The 14,399-nt window shown below is 32.8% G+C and overlaps 1 protein-coding gene across 6 annotated transcripts in view; it reads left to right on the top strand.

The window, feature by feature from the left end:
- The first annotated feature begins 164 nt into the window (after nt 1-164).
- Nucleotides 165-14,399, top strand: part of LOC126770157 (protein outspread) — a 242,345-nt gene continuing 228,110 nt past the window's right edge. For all 6 annotated transcript variants that reach the window (XM_050489355.1, XM_050489357.1, XM_050489354.1 and 3 more), the window contains exon 1: nt 165-632. In XM_050489355.1, coding sequence (XP_050345312.1) covers nt 516-632 — 117 coding nt within the window. In that variant the 5' untranslated portion in view covers nt 165-515. The remainder of the gene's footprint in view (nt 633-14,399) is intronic.

The following is a 14,399-nucleotide window of genomic DNA, read 5'->3' as shown; positions in this document are numbered from 1 at the left end:
GCGCGATAAATTTTGTGTTAAATAGAACGAGATGCACACTTAACTCACACAAACAAAATTTCATCACACATTGGCAATTATTCTACAACATACGACAAGAAAAGAGAAGTTGTAAAACAACAACTCTGTTCGTTGCTGTGCTTGGTTTTCTATCAGATGTAAAATGGACGGGCGGTCGTGTTGCTGCGCGTTCGCTTGCTCCGCGTGCTCGTTATAAAATCGATGTTTATTTTGACGTGAATACGAATATTGTTTACGCGATTGTTCGACTTCTTTGGTGTTAAATTACCAGAGAAGATTGTGTTGTGTTTGTGTTTTTTCTATGACGCTAGCGTTCACTTCACTTGCAGTGATTTTGCTGATAGCTCACTCACCGGTGGGTGCGCGCGTGATAAACTGCGTGTTCGGTATTAAAAAATAAGGCGAATAATCGTCTAGTGTGGGTGTTGCACAGTACCACGATGCTGTGCACGGTGACATAGTGAACGTTGAATTGACCCTGACCGCTGACAACCATGTCTGGTCGATCGGATTGCAGGAAATTTGCACCAAATATCTTTAATAAGAGCAAGTGCACTAATTGCTTCCGACAAAAGGAGGAGCATAGTGCTGAAGCTTTGGAATCTAATCGGGTAAGTTTTGTTTAAGAACCGAATCTGTTTGACTAAATCAAAAACACTAGGACGTGATACTTGTGCTTACATCTGTATATGTGTGCGTCGCCAATCCACTCTTCAGGTGTTGATCTAACGGACAACGGTCGTCGAGTGAAAAAAGCAAAACTTGAGGTTTCATATCAATAGTCTTGTTTTAAGCCAAGTATCAATAGTACTTAGTAGATGCTTTAAAAAAGTTCAATTGAAAAAGTTTTTTTGGATCCAAATGTTACGCCTACCCTCACGTTTTTAACAAAAATACCTGTGTATTATATAAGTAAGGTGTTTGTTAATTTATGATTATACAAACGTGTAATCATTATCTGATAAGAGTGACGTTAATAGAATGAAATAATTTTATTTAAAAATTCCTTTATCGAACTTCTACGAAATAATTACCTCCATAGTCATTTTTTTATTTGAAAATCGATTGCTTATATATTACAAATACAAAGATATTTAGAAAAAAATATAGAAAAGGCATATCAATAAAAGATACAATTATTTATATACTTATCAAACATTTACGTATTTATCATTTATTTATTATATAATTGTAGGCTTTAATAAGTAACAGTGCAATTCTAGACCCATTCATAGACACGTTTTAGCTCTAACTAGGACATTCGGTTGTATATATACAATTCTATAGATTTATTATATTAGATAATAAACATTACATTGTGGCTGAAAATTGAAATAAGAATAAATCTTAAAGTGAGGGCTCATAAAAATAATGGAATTGCTTTTCTCTTTGCAAATTTAGGTACTATGTTATTTATATCGGTTTTAAAGCTTTTCAATATGTACCTAACACAAAACCTGTCACCCCGGTCTTCTGTTTCCGTTGCGAGGATGAAAGGTTCCGGCGAAATGGTAATTGATAATAATATGTTAAAATATTTATAAAAAATAATATCTCTCGCTTAATTACTAAACCTACATTGATTTTTATTTTCAATTAACGTTAGTAATGAATTTAAATAAGTAGCGGCAATCGAATATATACGGACGATTAGTGATTTTGTAAATATATTAAATTTGCATTTGCGTTACTGATTTGTAATTGTAGTTAAAAAAAAATGCCTATTTATATATTATTTTGTTTATTACATTTCCAACTGTTTACTTTTTACGTACACAAATACATGAACATACATAGTTGGCAAAATAAAGTATAGGAAATAGTGTCTATGGTAATATAATAAAAAAATAAAAATAGTTGTCACTCGAGTTTAAATAATTAGAAAAGATTTGAAATACAACTTTTGATGTAACACTTTTGATGTAAATAAAAAAAAATTCAACTGGGTGCAAATTACAGTACGAAAATAGATCTGTTCAGAAACGCATCCTGTTCGATGCGCTCACGCAACGGGATCACGGGAAGGTGCACGTTGACCTTCACATGTCTTACAATAATATTAAATTCTAAACGTTACCATGACGTATTTATATACTGTGCGCTTAAGTAATTCTAAGTTTTATAGGAATAGTTTTGTCTGTCAAATACCGTTCATATTTTTTCACTGTAATATTTATTTTAGCATAAATGTTGTTAATTTTATCGATAAATAATATGGCAATAAGGTAAATAAATTGTTATTGAATTAGTTTCACCTGTGCAACCTTTACGGACACAAATGTGATTTTATATGGCGATATAAATATTATATGCGATAGTCGTTTTCAAATTATGCCTTTTATCAAAATTGTTTAAATTGGATCGATATTTTAAATGACATCACAGTAAACAATCTTTGAATGTCTATATGATGGGCTAACACTTCTCCGTTTGACGAGAAGATAAAGTAAAACTTGTATAGTATTACCTAGTAGGTGGTATATTTTCATCCAACACATGTAAATTCCCCTAAAATGTTTCCCTTCACCGCTTAACACGAGATGAATTATAAACACAAATTAAACATATGAATATTCAGTGGTGCTTACTAGAATTTGAACTCGCAATCTTTTATTTTTGTTCTAACCACTGCGCCATCTCCGTTCAGTACTTCATAGTATGACAAAATATAATATATGATTCTACTCAAAAAACATTGTTTTTTGGTAAAATATTTAAAGCTTATCATTATAAGTTTTATAAATATTCTTATCAAAATATGCCAAAGCTTAAAATTGTTAATATTAACACGATAATTGATTCGTTTTTATTTGAATGAATATCGACTACTATAGTATCAGTTGTGAAAAAATAATATTTTAATATACAATTTGTAAGCATTGCAAATAAAGTGCATGTATTTATATTTACTATAAACGATAAAATGCATTCGAAATTACCAACAAAATGAGACGGTTAATATCATTATATTTTACAAGGGGCCAAGGTGATCAGTTATTCATTCTGACTATAAAAATGAACGTTTTCTACATATTCTTCAGTGTGGAAGACGAAAATAAAATAAGAATTTATGCAAGAAGGTCGAACATATGCATAATCATGCTATTCGAATAATGAGATGTCTAGATTCACAATGGGTATACGTTTTATTTTAGATTTTACTTAATTTTTAATTATTAATACCACTCAAGTTTCATTTAATTGTATCTGTGTCGTTCGCTTCTAGGATGTTATAATTGGGATAGATAAGCAAAATTTAAAGTATTCCATACTAGATACGTATTATATATATATATAATTGCATTAGCAGAAAGTTACACGTAGGCACCAATATTATTAAAAATAATGTAAACTACAACAAATTAGAAACAGACGAAATGGCTACTTCGATTACTGTCAGAAATAACATAGATCTATAAATAGCAACAATATTGTAAACGGACGTCCTTAAAAAAAACGTATTTGCGTATGTTCTCGACAAACTTATATGTACCTAATTACTTAAGTAATTTATTTTAGAAGTTGAAAAGTATTTGTTTATCGTAGCAGGTTTCTTGGTCTACAATAAGTCGCGGGCAATGATTGTCAGATAAATAAGTATTCTGTCGACATACAGTTCTCCAACCACAATGTTACGTATGCGCGTTTTACACCTGTTAAAACAATTTCAATTACTAGCATCAGCGCTAGGTTTGGTTCATTAATAAACTTATATATATATTTAAAAATAGAAAAATCGGTTTTCTATCAAAGTATCACCTCAAAGTTTCTTAAAAAATATAAAATTGTTTTTACTAAAACGAAAAGGTTCAAATAAACCTTATCTGTGAAGTAGAATCTCTCCGTATAAAACTACAAAGAATTTTCTTAACGATTTTTTCTTAGTAATCTGGTTAACCTCATTTGATATTGTTCGAGTTTCAAAATCATATTGACACAAAAAGAAAGGCGATAACTCTTTTCTATATAGATACGTAACCCAATTGAGGCCCATATCACTTTAGTAAACAAACAAAATAGAAGATTTATAAAGATAAAGGTTTTATTAATTGTGTATTTTATGTGTGTGTGGGTTTTTCCACGCAGGATTAGGGGCAATGTTATCATTAGATCGTCTGTTAGAAACGTTAACACCAGTTTTTCTTAAACTATATGGTGGAGTAATCAACTCACCAAAATAGCTTTTCCAAAGAGGATTGGCCTCAGGTAGGCAGCCAGTTGCCAAAGTCTGTCAAATAAATAAGATACGTGTAAGTGAATTATGATGGGTTAGTTTGTTTTATTCGATACTCCAGGGTTAACTTATAGTTAAAATTCACAGAAAATGTAAGGTGAGTTAACAGTTTTCAGTCTGATATAGTTTGACCTTTAACCACCACTGAAGTCTCTATACTAGAGAACCATAAGCAATAATCTAGCTCGGGTTATGTTAAGTCGCTTAGTCAATACCAAAACGTCACCTTAATTATTTTCTCAAATTTGAACGTAAAATATACGCAAAGAAGAAATACGAAAAATTGCGAGCACATGCTTAAGCAAAAATACTAACTTTACGAATATAATTAACAATACAGTACTAATGTCCTGTTTGCCTGAAGAGGACAAATACGTAATATACAAAGAATTAACACAAAACAACTCGATTTGGAATACGTGACAAGATGTCAAAGACAAGGCTAATCGTGAACGATACAACAGAACCAACATATTTTGAACCTTATCTTACAGCACGCTAAGGATACAGAGGTTATCGTGTACTCGAAATGAGTACTATTTATAATAATACGGAAACGTCAGAACTTCAAATGGCGCGGTTCGAGCAATTATCTTGACAAATGCTTCGCTAACGAAGCAGGCTGACATGTTCCATATTTGATGCGCGCGCGCAAGGTGATGCGACCAATGAGAAGCTAACGATCGACACAATGAGCTCTTACTTCTCCGCTTCACTAAATAGAATGCTATTTTTTTAGTAATGTGCCGGTGAAAGTTTGCTTATTAAACAAATGTGTTTGCATTGATCACTTCATTATAATGTTTGAATACTACTCCAATGAAGATAGTAAGACCGAATGGTCGAGTCGACGTATCGATATATTTTTTTATTTATCAATTTAAGGTATTATTAAAATTTGATATTTAGGCTTGAATTACTCGATTTCTAATCATTATTTGATTTTAAATGCTTAGTTTGTAATGAAAGCTGGTATGTTTGATCACGTTTATGAGCATTGTACGCAGCATTTATATACACATAGCTGTTTACCATTGGACATATTTGTAATAGTTAGTCGAATTAAGAGTTAAAATGTTGAATAATTTAGTTTTTACGCTTTCGCGTCTACACGTTTTTCTTAGACGTTGTATTTGTTTAACAAAATTCAACTTTGACGGAACAGGTTTAAGATGTTTTCGGTACAACATGGCGCTAAACGAACCACATTTTTGCGGTTAATGCGTAAGCGCAAAACGCAAACATCCATTTAGTACTTTGACACACTTTTCATCTAGTACGCTTAAAACTTAATGTGAATGCTTATTATTAGCATTTAGTAAACCTTGATGGGCCTGCGTATCATATATTTACGACTTAAATAGTATAGGTAGGATGCTATTTGTACATCTTAACATACTTCAAGTCTATCTTTGCATGTAACAAGTTAGCCCACTAAATTAAAAAACACTCAATTCGAGCGCACCCGCTAATTCATTCTGTTCAAACTCGTGTTCTCTAAAAGGCGCCATAAATCTATCAGGCAAACAGCTAGGATTTACTCAACGTAAATATTTACTCCAAGCAACAAATCTCGACTGCGACAGAACCGCCGGTACGATTCTGGGTCGACTATGAAAAAAACTTTAATACGAACTGCCGGGTAACAATGAAGCGCAGAAGAAAATTAAAAAAGAATAAATAGATGATGCGTTCCATTGCTACATAGGTGGCGGCTAGTTGAATTCGAACTTCAGACGAGTTACGCTGTCAACTTTTCTAGTCTCTTGGTATTAGAATAGAGGAGGGGACAGGGCTCAGTTAAGGCTGGCCGGGTCAAACCCGTAGTGTAGTATAAAAAGGAGTGCGTGAGGAATGCGCCGGCCCGATCGTCAGGTGCAACGGCCGCACGCCCCGCCCCCAACTGGCATTTTTGTGCGCGCGCCTAATACGATATTAGTTTGGTAATCAAATTTGGCGCCTTCTCCGCTTCGGGGATAGCTGAAACTGAAAAAGCTAGAAGATTCGCCTCTATGCGTTATCTTATCTATACGTTTAGTCTAACATATGTATAATGTACATTACTAATAGCACCAATTTATATAGTCAATTCGGCACGTTAGCGATTTATCGACGCGAAATTTACACAAGATTATCAGACTCCAAATGGTGTGGACCGTTAACAATACAATGGGCTGCCAGCGAAATAATATAATGTGGGTCGTTGAGACACCGCCAATGCGAACAATTAAAGACACCTTATCACCCCGCTTGTGGCGACAGGCTAAATCTAACCGTTGTTGCCCCTTTTTTGGGTAAATTGCCGTAACTTTGTTTATTTGTAAAATGTTTATCCATAAAATCTATTCGTGACCTTTAACCCGATAGGCATATTACAAAAGGCTTAGTTTGGTTCTTTTGGTGCCATACATTAATATGTTTTGTATCTCACTAAACTAGATTTTTTCTTCACTGACTCTTTTTCTTTACTGATGTTTCTCTATCATTTTTTTTTTGATACCGTGTATCGTTTTTGTATGTTAAGGTTATTAATCAATAATTATTAAAATATCTATTAGATATAGAAATATCAAGAAAATGAGGATAACTGTACTTCTTAATTATTGCGTCTAATGTAAAGTTGCTGTTGTTTAATTAAAGAGCACAAGCATAAAATAAATTGTTATTATTCTTAAAATAAAACATTACATTTTTTGAAACACGCGTAAATCCATCAAATACATATCAAGACTTTACCAAAAAAAAGAAATTTTTGTGTGCACAGAATGATCATTATTTGTTTTATTTATTAAAACACTATCAGTGGTCACCATCTTGGTGTTCCTTATAAACACTCAAAAAATTACACCATAACTTTGGTAAATATATATTTAAAGTGTCATGTTAAAGGTCAATCAGATAATTAAAACGCTTAAGACGCGGTGGCTTATCGGAATGACCCTTCAACGATTTTATTACAGGTTCCAATAAAAAAAAAACGGCAATAAAATTTGTATTAAAGTACTTCACGTTCGTTACTTAATTATCTTTTTGTTTTATATTTTTAATCTGTTAAATATTTTATGTCAAATAAATAAATCCGTAGACCGGAACGTCTAATGTGTAATATGATAGTGTTGTTCTTCGGTTTTCGTCGTTTATTTAAGTAAGTTGTAAGGCAAACGTAATTCAACACTTATTTGATGATGTGACTTCATTAGTTACGAGAGGTTCCCGCAACTTAATTCCCATAGATTTTAAACGTTTTTTGATCTTAATATTTCTCGGGCGTAATATTTTCAAGAGCTCCTCTAGACAGTGTTTTGTAAGGAAGACATTTTTTTAAAAGATCATAGTTATATGATAGTTTTATCTCCTCATGTCGTCTGTTTATGAATGTCTTTAGAGATAAGTGTGACATAAAACAAAATGTTTGCACATTGAAACAAATGTTTACATTTTAAGGTATTCTGTTCATGCGGTAAAGTTCATTCAAAGTTACATTGCCATGTTTGGTAAAGCTAAGAAAAGAAATATTATTTTCAAGTAATAGTATAGTTCAAGGGCTTCCCAACATCGTCCGTAAGTCGGTAACTGACAGATAACCGAATGGTACACATTTTTACCACGTTCCTCATGGTTTCACGACAAAGTGACACTTTGACAGGTAGCTGTGAAAAAAAAAGTTTGTTTACGGCTGCCTTGCTTTAACTTTTAGTTATTTTTTTCTAGTCCACAGATAAACCAAACACGATGATTGTTGGCTAAGCGCTTCGAAAATACAGTTAGCTTTGTTGCATTTTTATTTACTTTTTGTTGAGGAAAATGAGGCTGAGTGATTTGAGTCATGATGACAGTTTTTATTAATTGAAATAAAAAACTTTATTCAGAGGACATTAATTAGTAATCATGTAAATATAATAATTTCAATTCCCATTTAAATAGTACTCAATATTCTAAATGCGTTAGTTCTATGTTTGAGTCGTAACTTGTTCCGCCCTTTGTACGTTGTAATAAGGTATTTGACCTTTTGATGTCCTTAAGATAAGTTGATATGCAAAACCACATTGCGATGACGTAACACTCGTACCGTCAGAAAATTTAAAACATTGTTTATCTTGTAATAACTCTTATTTAGCTAACTCGAGTCTGAGAATCACTAAACAATCATAGTATGATGTAAAAGATAAGAAATAAAAATAACGCTCATTAATATAACCACGTTGCTATGATTATAAACTAGAGACTTTGATAAATATAACTAATAGTACGTTCGGGATGTAGTCCTTTCCCAAAGATCTCCAGGTCAGCATTTACTGGAACCAATATCGTTCGTTCTAGCATTCGTTCTGAATTCATCGTCTCATCTCCTTTGGTCCGTTTAATTGTTGGTATCAGCTAAAAAAAGCTTGTAATGTTTTACCGTAGCGAGGAACTTGTCTGATCTCCGTGAAACTGACAGCGCTACATGTCTTAGACTTATTTGCAAAGCATCGGACTTCTTATATCGTTTCCTTGAAGCACTGATGCTATCTATTTATATTTATGTAAATCAGTTAACTTGTATTGGCGTTTTATAAGGTGACCGCTATCACCTTAGCCTGTAAGGTAACCTAATAATTATACATAACTCTGATTACGGTCGGTGACATTTAAAAAAACTCTATTTCTAATTATTAAACATAGACTAGACATCAGATCTTACGAAATTTTAAATAATGGCATTCAGACATTTCATTGTGCGCATGCGCATCCCACATAACGACCTAATGATTGTCCTTTGTACTATAACCATTCTTAGTCGTTGTATTGCGTTACACGATAGTAAATCTCGGACTATAATATATGCTTCAAATTAAAGTTTACGAGTCGCTCTGTCTGCGAGCGATGTCACATATCAAACCCATGGAACCCGTTCCCACAACTGCACCTGTCAGATTAATGCTGGATATACGTCCGAACTGAAGGTAAACATTTTTTTTAATACGCCGAGTCGAAAGCTCAAATATTTACTAAATCCAAATCGGGGTAAGTAGTACCGTAATATCTGTCGATTTTATCATTAGTGCTAACATTAAAAAAAAAACATTTAAAAAAAATAATAATAATGCAATTTATTTGATAACTAAATAGATACAGATTCGAAGAAACTTAAGTAAATCTTAATCTTTACTGTCATAAAAATTGGACACAGTTGATAATGGCCTTGGACTAGTAATTATTTTTAGAAACCATTTACAACCGTGCTACATGAAATTAGCGCTAATGTGTAAATAGCTTTATCTGCTCAATGGGATTCCAGTCATTAACATGTTTTATTTACAAACGTTATCTGACAAATGTTTTATGAGTCATAATGCATCTATACATACATATTTATGAAGTAGATATATGGGATAGTTACACGTAGATACGTAAATGAAAACATTCGAAGAACTTCGTTTCTTAACCGAATATAAAAACGTCAATATGACGGCGATAAAAAGGCGAATATAAACGAAGTGTGCAATGTGTAAGTGCGTGTATTCATTTATGAGTTTATTCGGCTGTCGTGTTTTTTTAAAGAATGTCAACTCTCTCCATGCCTACGGTAGTGTCCGATAATCCGTTTTTTAAATACCTACACGACATTTCAATGTATATTTTAATATAGAAAGAAAAAAATCCCTCTGAACTTCCGTAATTTCAGAATTTATAATACAGAACTTATTACGTGGTTTTCGGATATATATTGTGTATATGTAAAATTAGCGAAGATAGAATAGAGAACAAAATTTTGAGTAACGTATTAATTAAATTAAAAAAAAAAACGTGACTCAAAAAAATTTCATGCAAGTCAATGAAAGAAATATGGTTTCGCTTTTTAAATTATATATACAAAAAAGTACATCAAGTCACCATCGGTTAAAACGTAACGTTAAAATATAAGTGTAAATTCAGTATAAAACTTGTAATTTCGACTTGGCAAATATGTCGACCATAATTTTGTCTCGGAAACCAATTAATAAATGAGTATATTGCGGGTTTTATTTTTGTTAATGAAATGCAAATTAAGCTACACTGTTGTAGTTGAGATGGCCCAGTGGTAAGAACGCGTGAATCTTAACCGATGAACGTGGGTTCAAACCCGGGCAAGCACCTCTGAATTTTCATGTGCTTAATTTCTGTTTATAATTCATCTCGTGCTTTTCGGTAAAGGAAAACATCGTGAAGAAACCTGCATGTGTCTAATTTCATCGAAATTTTGCCACATGTGTATTCCACCAACCCGCATTGGAGCAGCGTGGTGGAATAAGCTCCAAACCTTCTCCTCAAAAAGGGAGAGGAGGCCTTAGCTCAGCAGTGGGACATTTACAGGCTGTTACTTTACTTTGTTGTAAATTGGATCTCGTTGAATGATATAAAGATGGAAAACTCAGCTTCTTATAGATCTTTAAGATAGCTCTGTTCGATCGTTCAAATATTGTGCCGTCACGACTTTCTTCTGATTGGTTTACGGAATGTCTCAATAATACCATCTACTAGTCTTAACTTGGCATTAGTTGGTTTTAGGAATTAGAATTCTATAGTTTTGTCAAGTGTTTAATTTTTATTTGAAAACATCCAAAAGGCATTCTGTTTCGAAATAAGAGATGTGGGATTTTAATAAAAAAAAACCAGTTATTTTAAAAACAATATAATATATTCTAATACATTACGTTTAGTTTGATAGCTTAGTTCAGACGTATCAATACTTTTAAGCTAACTTTCTTTATTGACCGTCTTACACACGAAAGGCAAAAAGTAGGTACAATGCGTTTATTCGCTCCTTATGCAATGGTACAGAAAATTACATACAATTAATACTGGAACGTACGCGTCTCCCCGGCGCCGCTCGCTACTTCTAAGCCATCAGAATGTTTAATTAAACCGCTATTTACAACTAACTAGTGTACCCGAGCTAGACTCTAGAATGAGCCCGAGGCTGCTAGAAGACGTAATCTCGGGTTTTGAATTGATGGACGGTCAGCCCACCCCGTGATAGACATTGAAGGTATGCTATCGGGAAATTGTAATTCTATGATTATAAAGTTGTTTTGTAAAAATAGCTAGCATTAGTTTTATCCATAAATAATAATGTTATACTGCATTCCTAAGAATTTTCTATATAGGTACTGAGTTTATTTATATATATAAATGGCAACTACAAAAATTACACCGTTTAAATATTAATATTTTTTTGGCTTCTACATTATGATATTTTTTTGGCAGTGCTTCTATTATATACTACATAATAATGGCCATTATGATCTTAAATTTAACGAGGAAAAAAAACCATATTATATTTGTTAATATAACAAATACTCAATAAATTGTTGTTTGTATTGTAGCTATTGTCCTTCACTATAACCAAGCGTAATAATAATACTACTAAGTAACTAAAGCGCATGCGCTATAAGAGATATTCGTTCTGTAATATTAGAAAGATAAAACCGCACTTAAACACAATACTGAAGTTATCTTTATTAGTCGTAAAGGAATAAATCGATCAATTTTTAATTATATGGCAATTTAATTATTATTAAAGCTAAACTAAATTACAGGGTATATATAGTAACTTGAAAAACTATTGCTGTTTACAATTAAGTAGCCCAACTAAATTGTTATGTTCTAAACATTGACGAGCGTGTCGGGAAACTCGGTAATACATGAATATTAAACTTTATTCTAATAATTTGTCAAGGAAGGTTTGATATAAATATAATACTATACATAAGTATAGATAATATATGGATACAAGAGATTTTTTCATTTAACAGCGTCCAAAATACTCTTTGAAGCGTCATAATAAAACTACATAAGTAATTAGGCAAATATTGTAGACCTGGATAGTAGATAGAGAAAAGTCGCGTGTGTAGGATTGTATTTGTATCTCCAAAGACGTACTGTCCTGTGGTGTATCTTTTCCTTAATTTGTTTTAATGCTATTTTAATGTGCCTGTATGTTATTTACTACATTACCAGGCAGAATCACAAATAAATTTCAGTAGTGCAAGATATTAACCATTGATCGTTATTTCTGGTTTCAGAATTAATTGCACGTTTGATTTCGTTATTATATGTAAATTATATGAATAGAAATTACAATAAATACTTTGCGAAGAAATATCAAATGTCATTTGTCATATCTGTTTACCTTATAAAATGAGTTAACGTCTGATAAAACCTTGGCTAGGTACAGTACAGTAACAGCCTGTTAATGTCCCACTGCTGGGCTAAGGCCTCCTCTCCCTTTTGAGGAGAAGGTTAGGAGCTTACTCCACCACGCTGCTCCAATGCGGGTTGGTAGAATACACATGTGGCAAAATTTCAATGAAATTAGACACATGCAGGTTTCCTCACGATGTTTTCACCGTCAAGCACGAGATGAATTATAAACACAAATAAAGCACATGAAAATGCAGTGGTGCTTGCTCGGGTTTGAACCCACGATCATCGGTTAAGATTCACGCGTTCTAACCACTAGGCCATCTCGACTATCAATAAGAAAATAAGAATAAGGCTTAAGATATACACTGTTTGTTCGTGAAATTGCATATAGTTAAGTATTTTATAATTTAGTGTTGCATTTATAAATAAGTTGTAAATATTTACATCATGAGCTAAACGTTACCTGCATGTCACTAGCGATATAATTTCCATTAATAAATAAGAAACTATTTACAGTATTAACTCTTAGATAAATGAGTCCATTTTGAGTAGTCAACATAATGTGACTAAGCTTTTACTGTTTAGAATATTCAATAAGATAATAACTGCCTACGTTTAAATTTGCATGCTCGTAATCTGTTGAGGTTAGATTTCAAGCGAGAAATATTGAAAATAAAAAATCTACGATGAACGGTTTATGTGATTAGATCGATAAATAATCTTAGTTTACATAATTTAAGTTTAATATATAATTCAGTAGTTTTTAGTGGGATGTTGTGAGTAAATCTCCATATTTGAGTAAAGGTAATACAAACGTTCTGATTGTATAACCTGATATATATATTTGTATAGAAAGTTCCTTCTTCGATAAATATAGGCATTTTAATATTACGTTAATGCGATCTCCATTGCTCCTCCGCCATACTTTTGTTGCACCGTCAAATGCAGGAAGTGCTTTCATACAAGGGGATGTGTTCAGCATTATCCATTCATTTTATTATCAATAGACGGCTAGCTATGAGATCTGTATTAAACTGGTTCTCTTATAAAATATACTGAAATAGCAATGACTTAAGTAGGAAATCATTTGAGTATTGAAATATTTTGAGCTACTATTATCACGAAATCATAATTAGACAAGACTGTATTTCATTGTGTACAGTTGTCGTAATCAAATCATCTCGATCTTATTTGTCATTGCGAAATTCCAGGTTGATTGTTCATCGCAGTATCGCGGGAACGCTGCTCGCGATGCGCCTGCGCCGGGATCGTATTACGACACTGTCACCGCCATTGTTTCGTTCCAGGCGAATCTATCAACACATTCGGTTCATTGTTTCGTATTTATACCGATGTTTACTAATAATATCTCGTTTACAGAGTATCGCATGTCAATAAACAAACGAACTTAAATATCAATTGTTCCAATAACAAAGGATGAAATTCCTTGTAGACATTTTGTTTTGAGCTGACAAGATAAATATTTAATGAAATATTGTCCAGGGTCTGAAACCTTATTACTTTTTGCAAAAAGAGATTGTCAATTATTTTCGCGATGATGTATTGGATAGTGTGCATTTTTTTTCTACGGAATCAAATATATCTTATAATGACTGACTGAATAGTAACTGCCCTTAACGGCTCTTACAGGGGTTCTACTTACAAATATATAATGGCCTTAAATTCCCGACTAGCAGCATTGCACATTGGCTAGTATAGTTGAAAATATATTCAATAGATATAGTTTTCGATAAAATATAACTGATATCAAAGATTAAATGGAAATTATGTGTATCGATGTCAAAACCGTGCTCGCGTGTCGCACGATTGTGAACAATCAAATGTTCTAAGTTTGTCCTAATGTAACCTCCCCGGTGGAGCATGCAAAGTATTAGCATACTCGCCGGACGCCTTGCCCACGCGCAATGCAGCCAATCCATCATAATCGCTGCTGTGTGCGTAAACTGAGCCATTA

Source organism: Nymphalis io, chromosome 8, assembly GCF_905147045.1.
Source record: "Nymphalis io chromosome 8, ilAglIoxx1.1, whole genome shotgun sequence".
In the NCBI taxonomy this organism is placed as follows: Eukaryota; Metazoa; Arthropoda; class Insecta; order Lepidoptera; family Nymphalidae; genus Nymphalis; species Nymphalis io.
Note: the sequence above shows the minus strand (reverse complement) of the source record. Positions and strands in the feature narration are given on the sequence as shown.